This window comes from Paramisgurnus dabryanus, chromosome 9 (genome assembly GCF_030506205.2).
Source record: "Paramisgurnus dabryanus chromosome 9, PD_genome_1.1, whole genome shotgun sequence".
NCBI lineage: Eukaryota > Metazoa > Chordata > Actinopteri > Cypriniformes > Cobitidae > Paramisgurnus > Paramisgurnus dabryanus.
Window position 1 is genome coordinate 36,043,980 of NC_133345.1, and position 18,919 is coordinate 36,062,898.

At 40.9% G+C, this 18,919-nt stretch overlaps 1 protein-coding gene across 2 annotated transcripts in view; it reads right to left on the reverse strand.

Moving 5' to 3' along the window:
- The window catches only part of frmd4a (FERM domain containing 4A), a 223,530-nt gene that overhangs the window by 150,089 nt on the left and 54,522 nt on the right, over positions 1-18,919 (reverse strand). The window contains exon 1 of one of the 2 annotated variants that reach the window (XM_073815812.1): positions 11,954-12,096. The exons of the other annotated variant lie outside the window; for it this stretch is intronic. Within the exon in view, the coding sequence (XP_073671913.1) occupies positions 11,954-11,986 (33 nt within the window). The 5' untranslated portion in view covers positions 11,987-12,096. Of the gene's footprint in view, positions 1-11,953; positions 12,097-18,919 lie in introns of those variants that run through there. 2 annotated transcript variants of the gene reach the window in all.

Consider the following 18,919-nt stretch of genomic DNA (forward strand, 5'->3'; position numbering starts at 1 on the left):
CTAGACTTTCTTAGGTGGCTTCCATTCTCTCTGGCATCTTCCTGTAGATTTGGATCAGGTAAGTTATTCTCTCCCAGGTTCATGTCAGATAAGTTATTCTCTCCCGGATTCATCTCAGGTAAGTTATTATCTCCCGGATTCATCTCAGGCAAGTTGTTCTCTCCCGGATTCATCTCAGGTAAGTTATTCTCTCCCGGATTCATCTCAGGTAAGTTATTCTCTCCCGGATTCATCTCAGGTAAGTTATTCTCTCCCGGATTCATCTCAGGTAAGTTATTCTCTCCCAGATTCATCTCAGGTAAGTTATTCTCTCCCGGATTCATCTCAGGTAAGGCACTCGGCGGATTCACATGTAGGTAGGTTTCATCTGGTAGACTTGTAACAGTTATCACAGAAGCAGCCTCAGGAAAAGCTTTAGCTACATCTGGAAGGTCTTTCTCAATGGTGGACACTGTGAAATGCCTTGGCTTCCTCGGCTCTGTGTTTCTCATGAAGGACTCTATGGTTGCAGGGGTGTGGTGAACACCAACAGTATCTACCACCGTGGCTTCATGCCCATAAAAGTAGGGGATGTCATTGTCTTCGGAATCAGAGTCTTGACATTCAGATTCATATGACTGTTCACTCTTTGGGCACTGACGGGTCCTTGGACGTCTAGGTCTCTCCTTGATGACCACTTCAGATTCAACTGGGGTAAGAGGAAGAAACCCACAAGGCAGTAGCAGGTCTCGATGAAGTGTTCGTATCGGACCATCTTTGGTTTCAGGCCTCACAACATAGACTGGGATGTCTCCAGACTGTTTGATGACAACATACACATCAGATTCCCACTTGTCTGCCAACTTCTGCTTGCCTCTGAGGCGAACATTCCTCACCAGGACTCTGTCACCTTCAGTCAGGGTGGAATCAACAACATGCTTGTCAAATCTTGCCTTATTGCGATCAGCAGTCTTTTTTGCATTTTCTGTTGCTACCTTGTAGCTTGCTTCCAGTCGGGACTTCAGGTTGTGGACATACTGTGAGTGAGAGCCTGGCTTGTAGTTGACAGGTAAGCCAAATGCTAAATCTACTGGTAACCTTGGTTGTCTCCCAAACATCAGTTCATAAGGGGTGAAACCAGTGACTTCACTTCTAGTACAGTTGTAGGCATGTACTAAAGGTTTGACATATTCTCGCCAGTGACTCTTCTTCTGGTTCTCTAGAGTGCCTAACATGCTCAAAAGGGTACGGTTGAAGCGTTCAACAGGGTTACCTCTTGGATGGTATGGAGTAGTTCGTATCTTACGGATGCCTGCTAGGTCACACAGCTCCTTGATAGTCCGGGACTCGAAGTCTGGACCTTGATCACTATGGAGTCTTTCTGGGATGCCATAATGGACGATGAAGTGGTCCCAAAGGCATTTGGCAACAGTCTGAGCCTTCTGGTTTGAGGTGGGAATGGCCACTGCGTATTTCGTAAAGTGGTCCGTGATGACCAGGATGTCTTTGGTGCCACTGGAGTCCGGCTCTAGGGTGAGAAAGTCCATGCATACCAGTTCAAGAGGTCGTGTGGCTGTGATGTTCACAAGAGGTGCAGCTTTCTCTGGTGGGACTTTACGCCTCGTGCAGCGGTCACAGGTCTTGATCTTGGCCTCTACCTCAGCTGACATTTTTGGCCAATAGAAACGTTTGCGGACAAGGTCAAGCGTCCGGTCTACACCCATGTGGCCCATGTCATCATGGAGACTCTTCAGAACTATAGGTCTCAGATCTTCAGGTAACACAAGCTGGTAGTGAGTCTGTGCACCCTCTTGTCGCTTACGGAACAAGACGCCATCTAAGATCTCCAGCCTGTTCCACTCTCTGAAGAGGAGGGAGAGCTCAGGGAGTTCTTTTCTGAGAGATGGTGGAGGTTTTTCTCCCAGCTCCAGCTGTCTGAGTACTGCACTGATGCAAGAATCTGCCCTCTGCTTCTCCCGCATCTCAGTGGGTGTTATCATCGGGATGACGTTCACACCGTCTAGCTGGCATTCCTCTTCAAAGCCCTCTGGAATAGCACTTGAATGGTGAGCAAGCGACACAACCAAAGTAGTTCCAGGCAATGTTCCTTCATCATGAACCAAGTGCTTCTCACAGATGGCCTTGATGGTGCTTTCATCCATTTCTGTTGACAGGTGTCTTTTTGTGAACTGCTGTATCCTCTCCATCTCTTTACGGGACGATGAGTCATCAGGTAGCCTACCATGTGGACGTCTGGACAGCCCGTCTGCGTCCTGATTCTGCTTCCCAGCCCTGTACTGCAGCTGGAAATCGAAGGTTGACAGATCAGCTAACCACCTGTAGCTTGTGGCATCAAGCTTGGCAGAGGTAAGTATGTAGGTCAATGGGTTGCTATCAGTGACAGCAAGAAATGGGCGTCCGTAGAGGTAGTCTTGGAATTTTTCTGTAATTGCCCACTTAAGGGCAAGAAATTCCAACTTGTGGGCAGGGTACCTGCTTTCACATCTTGACAGACCACGGCTTGCATAGGCGATGACTCTCTTCTGTCCTTGTTGCTCCTGGTAGAGTGCTGCACCAAGACCTGAAGTGCTGGCATCTGTATGCAGGATGTAGGGCAACTTGGGGTCAGCAAACCCGAGGACAGGGGCAGTGGTTAGCTTCTCGATGAGAGTGTCAAAAGCTGTTTGGCAAGTGGGGGTCCATCTGTCACCGAAGAGGTCTTTTGGATTGTAATACTTCTCACTGTTCACCGTGGTCTTAAAGCCTTTTCTCAGTGGGGGATATCCAGCAGTGAGGGCATTGAGAGGCTTCACAATCTTTGAATAGTCCTTAACGAACCTACGGTAGTAACCGCAGAATCCCAAGAATGCTCTCAGTTCTTTCAGTTTAGTTGGTCTTGGCCAGGTTTTTAAAGCTGTTATTTTCTCTGGGTCTGTTTCAATTCCCTTCTCAGACACAATGTGTCCTAAGTACTTTACGGAGGTCTGGAAGAATTTGCATTTCTCGGGCGATAACTTCAGGCCGAACTCTTTCAACTGGTTGAGCACCCGCATCAGTCTTTCCTCATGCTCTTGTAGTGTTGAGGAGAAGATAATCAAGTCATCCAGGAAGACGAGAGCCTGCTTCATGTTCAGCCCTCCTATGCAGCGTTCCATGAGCCTCTGGAATGTGCTTGGGGCATTTGTTATCCCCTGAGGCATCCGGTTGAATTCATAGAATCCAAGTGGACAGACAAATGCAGTTTTCTGCTTATCTTGTTCCTCCATTTCGATCTGGTAAAATCCAGATTTGAGATCGAGCACTGAGAACCACTTTGATCCAGTCAATGCTGAAAAGGACTCCTCTAGATTGGGTAAGGCATATGAATCTTTGATTGTCTGCAAGTTCAGCTTTCTATAGTCCACGCAGAGTCTGACGTCGCCATTCTTCTTCTTGACGACCACAATTGGCGATGAGAAGGGTGATTCAGATTCGCGGATGACTTCTGCATGAAGGAGTTGCTGGATGTGGTTTCGTACAGCCTCGATGTCCTGTGGGTGTATAGGCCTTGCTCTGTGCTTAAAAGGTGTCTCGTCACTAAGCTTTATGTGATGTTTGATCTTGTCAGTACGGCCAAAGTCAAGGTCGTGCTGCGCGAACACCTCAGGCATGGAGTTCAACTTTTCAGATATTCTGTCTTTCCACTTGTTACATATTGGAGAGTTACTGAAGTTAAATTCTATTTTTTTCTTGGGGATCAGGTCTGTTGAGTGTTTGGAACCAAGAGTTTGAAGAGACTGGGCACTCTTGATGGCATGTATCTCTGCTATCACAGCCTTAGGGGGTAGAGTTATGTCATGATCTGATTCATTCTTCAAAATGACTGGTAAGCAGTGGGGCTGCTTAGATGGCAGGTTTGCTAGCCCGTCAGTTACCAGTATGCCACCTGGTAACGAAACTGCTGTTGGTGACTCTACTATCACCCACTGACTGCAGTTAGTTGTTCTGCAGCTCACCGATCCTTCAAAGACTCTTGTCTGACCGGCAGCAATGGTCTCAGCGTCTTTGCTGTGTAGTCTCACTTTCCCCATGCTTGAATCAAAAGTATGTCTTTGTCTGGCTCCTAGAGTTTTTAATACTGCTCTGTAGCCATATGGCAATGTCTGGTAGTTCTGAGGAGTGACATCTGCATACTGCTCATAAAGAACATCTAAAGCATTGGTTCCTACTAGTACTGATGAAAGAGTTGAGCGCATATCAGGTACAATCAAAGCTAGTGTAGGAACGTCAATGTCCACTCCAAAGGTGCTCCTAGGGAAGCTGATGGTGACTTCGATGTAGCCAAGGTAAGGTACCTCCTGACCATTTGCTCCCTCCACTTCAAGCAGGTCACTTAATGAGTGGATGGGAAGATGAGACAGGGTTTCTTGATAGAAGGAGTTTGGGATTGTCGTGACTTGAGAGCCTGTGTCTAATAGGCAGCTGCATACTTTGCCACATATGGTCACTTGTGCAGTGCACCGTGCTCCGATCAGTCCCTTGGGCAGGGTTGCTGACTGTCTCTTGGTGGTAGAGTTAGAGAACATGTTGGAAACATGTCGTTTCTGTTTGGGACACTTTGTCTGTCTCCCAGTTCCTGTTTGTCCCTCTGCAGGAACTGGCTCTAAAAATTTTTAGGCTCTGAAGCACTGTTTACAACATCCCATGCGTGCTGCTTTTCCTTCAACAGCTTTCCTTTTGAGGCTACCAGAGAGGGATTTGGTTCACCATCACATTGTGGCTTGATGTGTCCATCCTCTCCGCACCTGAAGCAGTACCAAGGTTTTGGTCTCCTGCTGCTGTTGGTCTTTTCATCTTGGCTGTGAGATGTGGGAGTTTGAACTCCCATAAAACCCGGTGTGGGCACCTTCAGTTTGGGAGCTGGCTTAGCTTGGTTCTTTCTGTGACTTTTCTGTGTGACACGTGTGAGCTGGGTTTGTAAATCTGCTATTTGCCTTTTCAGATCTTGGATCTCTGGTGAAGGAGAAGGTAAATGCGATGTACCGCATTCTTCATCATACTGCACACAAATGCCTTGGTAATGGGATGACACCTTGGGTTTTGAGGAACTGAGATGGTGCTTCATCCGAGATGCTTTGGAAGCTCGCCTGTCTTCTGCTGTGCGGAGTAACAGCAGCAGTTCTGCAAAGGTAGGTGGATTTTGCTTTTTCTGCTCCAGTTGCAGCTCAGATATCAAGGTGTTGTCCCAACAACCTCTGACAAATTGTCTCAGAAGCTGCCTGTCAAACTCACTTGCCGAGACACCCCCCCTCCTGAGGGTGGCATTCAACATCACCTGCAGCCGTTGGAGGTAAGTTGAGGGTTTCTCACCACTGTCTTGCATTGTATTGAGATACTTTGCAAATAAGTCGTCTCCATCTTCAACGGTGCTAAATGCAGAGTCCAGGATATCCAGATATACACTTGGAGGTGTTTCGGGTGTCAGGTGCTTCACAATGTCAATGGCAGGTGACAAGAGGCTTTCAAGGAGCTTCCGTGATTTGTGCAGGTCTGACTGCCAAGTGTCTTTGAGAAGAAGTCCCACATTAGAGCGCCAGGTCTCATAATCTGCCTCATTGTTGGGTCTAGGGAGACGCCCAGAAAAGGGTCGAAGTCTTAGGGCTGTGTTTACATGCATAGCAGAGTCTTCATTTCGCACAATGTGTTCAACGATTACTTTCTGAATTTCTGGTGGATTCACGTCACAGAGTTTCAGAACAGATGGTGTGTCTTTGGCTGGTGCTGGAGGTGGCGTCCAGTCGCCGCCTGGCTGGACATGCCGCTCTGGAAATGTGTTGTGAGGGCCAACCTGTGTGGCTCTTTGTGGAAGATGTTGCTCAGGTGATTTCAATTCCATGCTGTCACTTTGAGTTTCGAGATTCTCAAGGTCAACAGCATTGCTGATGATGGAGAGTTCTTCTTTAAGGAGAGTTGCAAGGTCCTTGCCAGTCTGCTTTGCTATCTCCTTCAGCTCAGAGAGGTAGGTCTGTGTGGCTGTTTTGCTAGCTACAGGTGTGTAGACACTATCTAGGGTTCTAATACAGTAACTGTAGTTAGCTGGGGAACTAGTGTCAAGTGTGTAGGGCAATAAAGATGCAAGTGCCTGTACAGCTGTGCCATATCTATATTCTATAATGACTTGCTTGTCTGAGTGTGCTGTGTGTGTGGAGTCTATAGGGATTATTCTTTCGATGGAACCATATTGCTTAAGAAAGTCAAAAAGTTCTTCATCTGTTTCTGTATCGGTAATGCCACTAACGATAACAGCATTAGGGACTTTTACATTGTTATGCTGGACTGCTTCCATGTCTCGTTAAGGTTAGACTCTAGTTTTAACTCTATTTTATTTGGATTAATACCACCCCTGGCTGCTGGCTCGCCAAATTTTATGTAGCACTTATGTCACTGCAATCGTAATAACTATGCTACTGGACCAGTTCTAGGTTCGTTGAGTGGTGTATGTTATATTAGAAAAGACACATGAGACATGAAAACTTATATAAATTAATTAGCAGTTTACTGAACAGGAATAAAAATGGAATAGTTAAGTTAGTAAGATAAATAGAATAATTAAATAAATATATCAATATAAATTATTCAATAAATATATCAATAAATGTTTACCATACAAAATGTAGATCAATAAATAATCAATAAATATTTACAGTAAAAGATGTGTCAATAAATAATCAATGTAGATCAATAAATAATCAATAAATGTTTATGGTAAAAGATGTATGTCAATAAATAATCAATAAATATTTACAGTACGATATGTATAATAAATAATTTTAAATCCTTTATATTTAATCTTTTCTTATTTAAATAAGTTTAAATGGATTTAACTGGTTTAGGTATGGGTTTATTCTGGTTAGTTTTGTTCTTAGACCGGTCTATTAAATTTTAATCAGCTCTTTTAGAACAGTTGCTTTAACTATTTTTAAGCTATTTGTTTCTAGTTTTCTTTTGAGTTAACTCTTCTTTCTTTATGGGAACAGGTAAGTATTTTAGTGTGCTTATGTTAGTGTGATTGTTTCACTTTAGAGGGTCTAACTCTTTTTTTTTTTGCAGGTAAAATGTAAGGAGTCTCACTTTAACAGAAAAACATAAATGGAAAAAAGAATACAATACATCAACCAATTTACATTCATGCATTCACCTATTCACAAATTTCTCTACTCAATAAATCTAAATTATTGTGTTGCAATTTCAGAGTCCAATTCGATGTGTTCAAAAAAAAGTCAATATCCTATGTGATCAAAAGAATATAGCTCAGTGGTTCACTTTTTTCAGGTCAAACCGTATAAGCGATAAAAGTGTGGTGTTTCAGTTCTTGCAGGTTAGAGATCCTTGGGTTGGCTCGCCATCTGGTATCCAGTTGAAGTATCTGTTCATTCGTATGCTGTCTCGCAATACGCTGATTATCCAAAAGTCCGATCTGTCGTCGAGCTGTCCACAAACTTTTCCGTGTAGGGGAAAAAACCTGGCCAAAACCGTCTTCAAAACACTCCTCAAAACCACCGCTAAGATATTATAGGGATGACTCTTGATGAACAAAATATTAGAAGTGTTAAAAAAGCTTAATTTTGAAGTTTAGTTTAAGGTGTCTGGATTCCGTGTGTATCTTATCGATTTTCCGTTAGCGTCTGCCGTTTATGTTAAAAAACAAAACAAAACAAAACAGCTCGTGCATAACTGTGAAAGTGTCTTAAAGGGGCAGAGTGATATTAAACTAAAGGGATGGTTCAAGATCATTAAAAGAATTGAAACCTTTACAAAATCAAAATATTTTAATATATTGTGTTGTTTCTAAATAACTTATGTATTTATTGCTATTTATTTATTATATTATATATTATTATATATATTATTTATATCACTAATATTATTTATGGTTCTATTTGAACTGTGGGTTACAAAAAGTAAACAGAAAGATCGGTTTAGGAGATCGGCAAATTTAGCGAGGACAGATCGAGTCATTTAATGACGTTATCGGCCGATACCGATCGGCGGCCGATCGATCGGAGCATCCCTAGTTTTTGCTATTCAGGATTTATTTTATTAACGACATTAACTTATTTTTTTACATATAATGGATTTCTTTATGCAGTTAATTAATAAACAATCGGTATCGGCCTTTCTCGTGCTATTGCCGATATGCCGATGGTTTCAAATTCATCAAAAATCGGCCGATAAATATCGCCGGCCGATACATCGGTGCATCACTAGTGAAAATCATGAAAAACGCTGGCGCTGGCTGGCAACTTGACACTGGCGGTGAAAGAGTTAAAGAGTCATAAAATCACCCTCTTTCAGCTGGACATCGTACTGCATCCTTGCCTACACACAAACTGGCTTTATGAGCATGGCCATAGTCCACCTGCCTGGCTCCAAATCAAATTGAAAATGCAAAACCAAAATTTGCCGATAATAAATTTGATCATATAAATATGACCCCCCCCCCCATTTTTTAGCTTTTTGCTTCGGTGACAAACTGCTTAAAAATTTTGGTGAACAAGCGATGCGTTGCGGAAAGCCCATATGGAGCTGGTTTGGGCATGTATTATACAAATTGCCAACCTAGTGCAGGCAGCCGCTCATTCGAAACACAAATTCAACTAAAGAACGAACAAGTATAAGAACAAATTCATGCAGGTGTTGTGAATTAAGTTCAAATGTGTGATAAACATATGCAGTTATTAGTGAATGAGACCTATTGTCTTCTATGATGTGCAACTCAAATACCCCTGTTAACATCCCAAAAAGTGTGTTTAGTGTTTAGCATTTTAATTTTTAAATCCTGCACTCAACAAATAACAGGTAAAGATGTGAACAGAATCCTAAATCTCCTCACACATCCCTCAAGTCTTATTACACGCATGCATACACAATCCCCAGGCTTCCTTCAATAGCTTCTGACATGTAATCCAAGATAACATCTGCTCATTGATCTACTCTGAGTCTAATGGAACTGATTGAAATCACCTTATCTGTACTCCAACACGTCTATTAGAGCTTTCACACATACTGTCTGTGTGTAGGTTAGTATACAGAGTTCCTCATGAGGGTATTATTGTGTCAAGTTTGATCCACTGGCCTACATTCACACATTTAAGGAGCGGGTGAAACACAAAAACAGAAAAAAATTTAACATTATTTATGTTCAGCAGATCAGAAATGTATAATCCATTGGGAATTTAAGGATTAATGCAAAGACAATCTGGCTGTGCACACGAGCTATAATCCTGAAGCTGAACTGGTTTACCATTGCATTAGCAATGCAAAGGCCATAGGTAAAATCACTTGGACCACACATAATGACAAAATGCATCCTTGAATGGATTGTAAGTCGCTTTGGATAAATGCATCGGTAAAATGCATATATGTAAGTGAGATGTTATGATTGTACATTATAAATGTGTGCCTCAGACCCCTAAATAGTATCACTACAGAGAACATCAAGAAAATAATGTAGTTTCGCTTGCTCATATCAGACAAATGTGCTGACATCTCATTATCTCACTCACTCGCTCTCTTTTTCTCTTACTCTCTATCACTGGTTTTTCTATGCCTGGCTGGGCTTAGGGTGACAATTGCTGTCTCAGCATCATCATACAGTGGTATGCCTCATGCATACACACTTTGTACACAATTTGTGATGGCCAGTCAGTAGCACTTTTATAAATGAATCTGTGTGTGTGTGTGTGTGTGTGTGTGTGTGTGTGTGTGTGTGTGTGTGTGTGTGTTTGTAATTAAAAAAATGATATTTTCCTAAAGCCACACAGTTTGAAATGGTTTATATTAGGAAGTAGATCAAATATCCTGCTGTGCTGGCAATCTGTTAGCCTGATTTAAACACACACACAACATAAGCTTAAAATTTATATGAACTCTATGGCCCGGTTTTAGCCCCAGACTAAAATAAATGTCAATAACTTGCCCTGACATATCTTAAAATATATTTTTGTCTCAAGATGCACCCATTTTTTATAAAATTGACTTAAATATTCTAATTTAAAGGAAAACACCACCGTTTTTCAATATTTTACTATGTTCTTACATCAATTTAGATGAATTAATACATACTTTTAATCTTTGTACAGCGCCTCGTGAATGTGTTAGCATTTAGCCTAGCCCCATTCATTCGTATGGCTCCAAACAAAAGTTTTATTTTGTGCCACCGTACTTACTTGTGTAACTACTCATGTAACAGTCTTTAAATAGGAAGTGTTTGGTGGCTTATAAATTCATCCCTGTTTGGAGCCATAGGAATGAATGAGGCTAAATGCTAACACATTCACGAGGCGCTGTACAAAGATTAAAAGTGCATGAATTGGAAAAAACAAATAGGTATTCAGGATGTATTCATTCGTCTAAGTTGAGGTAAAAATATAGTACATATTGTAAAACTGTGGTGTTTTCCTTTAACTAAGGCATAGTCCTGGCTTAAGCTAAGACTTGCCTGTGTAACCAGGCTAATATTTTGCAAAAAAACATCAGGTATAAGAGTCCATCTGTTCTGTACAATATAGTGGATAGGAATACTTTTAATAAATTTTGTGCATTTAATGTACATATACAAATGCACTGCATTTAAAAGTCTAATATCGCAATAAAAATCTGAATTATTTAAACCTGGCAATAAACAGTGTTTTAAACATAATACGATGTATTTAACATCCTGTACATGTACTCTTCTAATACAAACAAATCAGTGACGTGGACCACGTTATCTCTTAGTACAAAAGGTCAAATTTCCATTCGCTCATCAGATTTCCTTGTTCTGGAATATTTGTGACATGGATCATCAGCTTTAGCACAAAACTGCTCCTTGTGAAAATGTTCAGTGCTTTTCCATTTGTAAATTGCTTTGGATAAAAGCATCTGCTGAACGAATAAATGTAAATGTAAAACTGTCATGGTTCAAGTTTATGCTGTTGTTATAACAAAAAAAGGGCTATAGTAAATGCTAAGAAAATAACCATTTATTTAAAGATTACCTCACTGATAATAAAAACTCATTTTCACTACTTTCAGACTTACTAATAAGTATATTATTGTATATGTATGAGTGTCGTGGATTTTAATGTTTCTTTAGACAGAGAACAGCAAAGATATGTTTCAGATATGTGTGTGTATTCCTTTAAGCAAGTGAAACCTTTATTCAAATTACGGTATTCTCATAGGCACACACCAACTGTATCTATACATATTTATTGATGCATTAAAGTTCGAAGCCTCACCCTGTTATCTGAAAGGTTAGAGGCTTCATCACCTGTATGATTATATTTCTATATACCTGTGCGGGGTCTGCCTTATACAATATTCGTACACACACATACATTATGAAGACCTGTCTGTGCACTTGCACCTTTGCAACACACACATTTATGAAAACTAGGTGGATTTTATAGAGAAGATGAGATGGGATAGGTTGTCACTATGAATGAATTCAGATCACTAACTCAAAAGAAATTCTTTATCAATTCAATATGACTGTTTGCACGTTTGATGCTCCTGTGAATGATAATGGACTGACACAGTTTTTCTACTCATTTTCTCTCTACGCTTTATCCTCAGGGCTTTAAGCTACCTCTATCCCTCTGTATTTGCATTTAGCATCAAATGTAGCCAAATTCACACACGTATGCTTTTTTAACTCAGATGTGTCCATGCGGTCTCTATGCATTTTACAGAAGAGACAGAAAATACTCGCACACACTGCCCACGCTATGAGTCAAACACATCAGCAGTCTACAGGAAAGGGTGACCAGGGTGAGCTTTCATAAATAAACAAAATCCTAAAACAAAACCACAACCTTGTAATCTGTGTCTCTCAAACATTATAATGTCATCTCCAGGCAGAACGGCACACTACTGTCGACCCACGTTTAACCGGCACACCATCTCGCTCCATAGCATTTTTCCCGTATCCCCCGGCAACCGGTTCACTTACCCGTGTGCGCATGGGAGAAAGAAGCCCTTCCATGTCTGCTGTTCATACCTCAGATTACCCACAATTCTTTTACTCTGCCAGCATCGCTCCGGTAACGTATCCAAACCGGTCCACACTCGAGTGCAGCACTGGGCACACTCACAAAACACAACTGCACTCTCTCACACACTCTCTCGGTGACGTCAAAGCACCCTCCTCCCCCCAGCCCTCCAGGAAAGCCTTCAGTGTTACCTTACCATGTGAGAGATCAATGTTAATATGACCGTGGGAGTTTGTATTGGAGAGAAGGTTATGACATTGTGTGAGGGGGAGGCTCGGGTTTGCTTACACTGTGGGGAACAAATATCCTCTACATTTCAACATTATGGGAACCAAAAATGCAATGCAAAATGATGTGAGGGTAAAGTTTCAGGGAAGGGCAGGGAATATATAATTAGCTCAGGACATTATAGCTGAAAACAATCACAGACAAATGTGTGTGGCAAAACAACGACTACAGTATTACAAAGAACAACTGAGGACACCTACATCAAAAATGACAATGATATCAACCGAATGCTCTCGGCAAGTATTACATGTTCATCACATACTTTCGCTTCAAATCAGCTTAATCCCGGCTAAAACTTTAAAAAAGATAAAAAGTGTTTGTGTGCTGCTGCGCACCCATGTGTGTGATAAGCAAATGCCTGTTGTCATCCCATTCATAGGCGCAAATTACTAACGTGCCCTATAAATAACAAAAAACAACATTGTGCCATTGAATTTAGACTTTAAACCAGGTTTTAGTTGATCAGTGACATAGTCTAATTTAGTTAAAATAGCAACGCGCCAACAATGCCCCTGAACACCCCTCGTTTTCAGACCAGAACGCCCATGGGCGCAAAATTGGGCGCAAATGCATTTGCTATTCAAACAAGTGGTGCTAAAAGTGAAAATGAAAATTGCACCAGGTTCAAACGAGCAAAAGACACTTGCGTCGCTCATTGCGCTGCATTGTGCCAGATGTATGGTAGGGCCCTTTGACAATTTTATCACAATGCCTTAGTATACATGATTTCAATATAAAGTAATGCTAAAGCATTACACAAAAAACAAGTAATGATGACTAGGGGCTCTATCTTACACCCGGCGCAATGCAACGCAATTGTCTTTTGCTAGTTTCCACCCTGCGCAATTATCATTTTCACGTTTAGCGCCACGTTGTTTAAATAGCAAATGCATTTGCGCCCACTTTTGCGCCCATGGGCGTTCTGCTCTGAAAACAAGGTGTGTTCAGGCGCATTGTTGGCGCGTTGCTATTTTGAAGCAACTAAATGTTTTTTTGTTATTTAAAGAGCGCATTAGTAATATGCGCCTATAAACGGGATGACAACGGAGGTTTGCTTATCACATACATGAATGCACACCAGCACAAAAACGCTTTAAAATATGAAAGATTAAAGCATTCAAATATAAAAGATTATTATTGAGTCTCTTTGACATAAATGAGGACTAATTATGAGACGTTAGAAGGCACAAAGAGCTGCTTCACCTGTAGCCTGGTAAGTAAATAAATGCTTTTCTTTAAACAAATGCATCTGTTTTTAAATGTTTTATTTAAATGCTACCTCACAGATTTTTTGTATATGATGACTCTGTACCTGTGGATATGGTGACACGAGAAACATTTTTAAGTAGCCTAATGCTTAAAAAAACTAATGACGCTGTCCAAGTGCTGAAACGGCTCTCCGCACGTTTGTCAATTCTTTATCTCCTGTTTGTTACAAATAAAGTATTTTTAGAGTACAAACCTTTTCTTACATACTTGCAAATAATTTTTTTGATAATATTGGATAGCCATACATTTAAAACAATTAAAAGAAAACGGGTTTTAAAGGATTTAATTAAAAAAATAATAATTTCAATAAAAGTGAAAAACAACACAATTATTTAACATTAATCTTAAACTGGGGATCTTCTTCATCCGCTTAGTTTTTCAGTTTACAAAGTCCGTCATCTAAAAAGGGATTACGCACAGCGTCAGCGCAACTGGCTTTTAAAGGGGATGAGAGCTGAGACTCTCATTAGTTTATTCCAAGTTACGCCCAAAATACTCCCATTACTAATTTAAAAAAAGGACCAACCCTTTTCGACCATGTGCTCCGCGCACAAACCATTTTTCCTGTTGTTAAATTAGCAAAAGTGGATTCGGACACGACCATTTAGACGTTGCGCTGTGTGCTTTAGACAATGCGCTTAGATCGTTAAAATAGGGCCCTAATACACAATGTTGCAATTATAACAAACAATAAAGTGCTATTGAATTGAGGTGCTAGGTAGATGATAAACATGACATTAATTATGAACAAAAAGAATAGGAGTCTGAACCTCTCTCTATATATCTCTCTCTCTCTCGCTCTCATTTAAAGAGATTTGGACTTCTGTACCTCTGTACCTAGACAACATTTTTGTTGACATTATAGATGTGCATCTAATACAAAGCCTGTTCCAAAACATCAATTTTGACTTGTGAGTTTTGTTTTGTGACACAAAGAGTTTCTGACATTGACAATGTTTACAAGCAGCCAATAACCTGTTCAAAACTGGAACATTAGCAATAACCTGGTTGTGCAAGGCAATGTAAACACCTGTAAAAATACGAATATGCTCATATTCCTGTTTTTAAAAACCTGAATATGATCCCTGGGTTACCCCTTTTCTTACCCGAAATTTTGGTCATGTAAACGCGTATCGCCATCAAAAGGAACATTGATTTGTGTTATGCGCATGTTCTATTCGCAAAAAATTGATTTGGTCTTCTAAGGAATTTGTGTATGCGCCAGAAAACCTGTGCGCGGTATAACAGAAGTAAACAAGAAGTAGAGGTAAACATGGCGAGACACAGCACCAAACTTTTGGAGCAAGGAGGAAACCAATTTCTGTATTAGTGTGGTGAAAACCATGAATATAATGTCTATTGTTGACCGCAGAAAGTACCGAGATAGTGAGATTTACAAGAAGGTGACCGAAAAGTTACGCAAAGCAGGGTTTGTACAGATGTCAGACCAAATCAAACACCGTTGGAAGACTGTACTAGCGGGTCCAACCCGTCTTCTTTCCCCCTGTTCAACATAATGGATGAGATTTTAGGGAATAGGCCAATCACGACTGCTAAAAAAAGCATGGTAGATGTCGGCTTTGAGGACGAACAGGAATCGGAAATGACGCATATTGCGTCTTAAGGTTGTCTGTACCTCCAGACGCTAAACGTGCGTCGCCGTTTACATCGGGATATTGCCAATTGATTACAAATTCCATGTATACAGGAGTAACTCAGCTCACGCATGTAAGTGGGTTATTCTGAATGTTTCAGAAACCTGAATAGTGACCTTAACCCGACCATAAGCTGCATATTGACAGCTTGTAAACGTAGTGAATGAGGAGTGTTCCAAATCAGTCTTAAGAGATAGAAAGGTTACTGCCTATGTAAGCAGTAGAGGGCAATTTATATCACTAGTTTTGGAAGAAAACCTCTGCCTCAAATGAACTCATTTCCACATCCTATCAAACGCACACGCTCAGTCTAAATTTTCCATCTCATGTCCCTAAAGTCTCAACCTGATTCTAAGATATCTGAGAAGTTTACTTCCTCTTACAACTCTCAGACTTAGTCAATTAAAGTATAATGGCTCAGGGTACATAAAGATGTACGTACACGCTTAAAAATGCTAGGTTATTTTAGACGCAGCGCTGAGTCAAGAAGGGTCAACAGTGGGTTAAAACAACCCAGCATATTGGGTTGAACTACCCAGCACAGATTAAATTACAACCCAGCGGCCTAGGCTCATCCCTTTTTGACCCAATGCTGGAAAATAGCCCAGCATTTTTTAAGAGTGTAGCTTTCCTATCAAGAGCTGTGCCTCCTGTATAGCTCAGTGGTAAAGCATTTGGTTAACAGTGTAAAAGGTCTTGGGTTTGAACCTAGCATGTTTGTAAAAAATACCTTGTAAGTTGCTTTGGATAAAAGCATCTGCCAAATGCATGAATGTATCATAAAGGTTTCAAATACATACGTGAGATGAATATATATGATTTAACCATTTTGTTTGATGCTTTTCCTGAATTCTGAACCCCAAACATCATTTTTGCATATAAGACTTGGGGCCCTATTTTAACGATCTGAAACGCAAGTGCGAAGTGCAAAGCGAAAGTGACTTTGTGGGCGGATCTTGGGCGCTGTTGCTATTTTTCCGTCGGGAGAAATAACTCTTGCGCCAGGCGCAAATCAATAAGGGGTTGGTCTGAAGTAGGTTCATTATTCATAGGTGTGGTTTGGGTGTAACGTAATCCAACATTCCCTTTAAACACAATTGCGCAAGTTCCATGGCGGGTTGCTATTATTACGGATTTACCAGGCGCACCCCAGGAGCGGTTTACAGCCGAGGAGACCGACGTTCTTGTAAGAGCAGTCAAAGACAGAGAAGTTGTTTTGTATGGGGATGGGAGAAACCCGCCCAATTCAGCGTCGGTTAAACAGGCGTGGGAGGAAATAGCCGCAATTGTCTCATCAGCTGGCATCCCCAGGACGTTGCGCCGCAACCGCTACAATGATGTCAGGAGACGGGGGAATCCCAAGCTTGCCAGCATAAATCGGTCACGCCGTGTAACGGGAGGTGGTCTCTACCTCTACACAGACGGCAGCAGAGGACATCGCTGCGTCCACCCTCACTGCTGAAAGCCAAGAAATGCAAGCAGTCCAACCCCAAAGAACACTTACAAATCAAGTTCACATACATTAAGGTTTCTTATGAAAACATTTTAATTATTATTTACATAAAATAAACGTAATACAGCCACACAACAAACTTATGAAAATATTTTAATCGTTATTTGCATGATAATTTTTTAATGCAACCACACAAAATAAATAAAAACTATCACCACAATGCTCACCACAATGTTTTTCCTTATCTCATGTGTTAATATTTTTTATTGTAACAATTTATGATTTGCAAAAATAACTGTTGCATCTGTGTAGATTAGATAAGCAAAGTGTGTGCGCATTGTGCACGCTATACATTATGGTCAAGCATGCGCCCTTAAAATAGCAAAATGAACAACGCGCAACGCGCCACTGACTTTAGACAATTTTTTTCTGGTCAGTGGCACAATTGTTTTTTGAAACTGCAAAATAGCATCAGGGATGGTTTGCGCCAGAACACGGCTCCTTTTTTGCGCTGAACTGCCCAGGGAGCTCAAGTTCATTCCCTAGTTTGCCGACGTGCGTCTGTGGAGGGGAAAACCCGCTGTGCGCCGGTGCAAAATACGAATGAAACATGCGTCACTGACAAAGTCAATTGCGCTGGGTGCAAGATAGGGCCCATAATGTGTTAAGTCTCCCTGTAACTTAACCATGACAAGTGCAACAACCAGGTTAGAGGTTCAATTCCCAGTGAACTCTAAAAATGTTAAACTGTGTATCTATAACACAGCTGAAGCTGCAATGGATAAAATATCTCCCAAATGCATAATTTTCAGGCTTAAATGTCTGTTTATCTTTCTCACACATGGATGCACCCACATCTTTACTCTTCTTTTTTAAGCATCATGCATCATAGTCACCATGGCAACTGTCTCCACTCTGCATTTACTCTTCTAAACCGCACTTCGTCTCTGGGTAAGCTAAAAAGCATACAAACTCTGTGATATGCCAATGAGAAAGAGAGCTGATGGGTTCTGTGCTTTCTTCCTATCAATTTGTAGGCAGTCCAACACTTTACTCCAGAATGACCTTTAAAACCCCATCTAGTGATCAATGAGATCTCTAGAGATCACAGTAATCTCTGTTCTTCACCCGTCAAACCCCTGCTATCACCACACACTCATGTCACTCTGTTTACATGACTTATGACCTCAGGGCCGGCCATTGCAATTGCAGCTTTTGTATGCGTGGGCTTGTGTATGCTGTGCAAATGCAGAGGTTTGCCAGGCAAAATGAGAAGTCAACTCTAAATCTGTGTCAAAGGTGTGACAACACAACCCGACTGCAATTTTATTGTGTGTTTAACCTGCCTAAAATTCACTGAGCATGTAATTTATTTAAGCTAATAACCAAGCGTGTGATCGCACATCCCAATCCGCACTATTTCATCTCACGTCCAAAGTTTTGTGTGATGAGACCATGTAATGGATTTGGGCAATCAAGTGCATAAATATATATACACACACACACACAACGGCAAGCTGAAATCCAATATACAAACTCAATTTACACTTTAAATAATAATCATATAAATAATCATAACCCGAAAGGGCTCATATAATTTTAATGAGCCAAATACACATAGACACACTATTTATTCGCAATGGGTGGCAAACGCATCAATCCTCATTAAGCACAAGTACAGTAGTGATAGGAAGTGTTAAACTGCTGATGTATACACACACACACACATTAACCAAGAAGAAGAGATGATCCATCACATCATCAATGGTTGATAAAGACTTGAACACCATATGTGTAGTAAATATTGACTCTAATATCCAGACAATTCCAGACTATAAGCACAGAGGAGTGTAATTTTCTCTTGGTGTGTCAGCTAAAGACATTCATTAGGATCTATAGAGCTTTAGGATCTTGCTAATGGCTGTGTGCTTCTGGAATCAACACAGAAACAAGCTTCACAGTGGGACAGTTCTGGACTAATAGCTGTAATCATCAATTAGTCGCCATTAACATAACAAGCTAAAATGAACCAATTAAGAATTCATCAGGTGGCCGATCATTTTGAAGAATTTTTCTATTACAGATAAAGGTCTTGCCAAAATTTGGACATGTTTATTAATTGGGGCGTGTTTGTATAAAAAGAAAGCTTAATTATTTAGCATTTTGCATATTTTGCTTGTTGCCCCAAGTGGACTTGTATTGTGGTGCCCCCAACCCCTTCAATTAAAATCTGCTGCTTTGTTCGATGCACTTGATTCAAT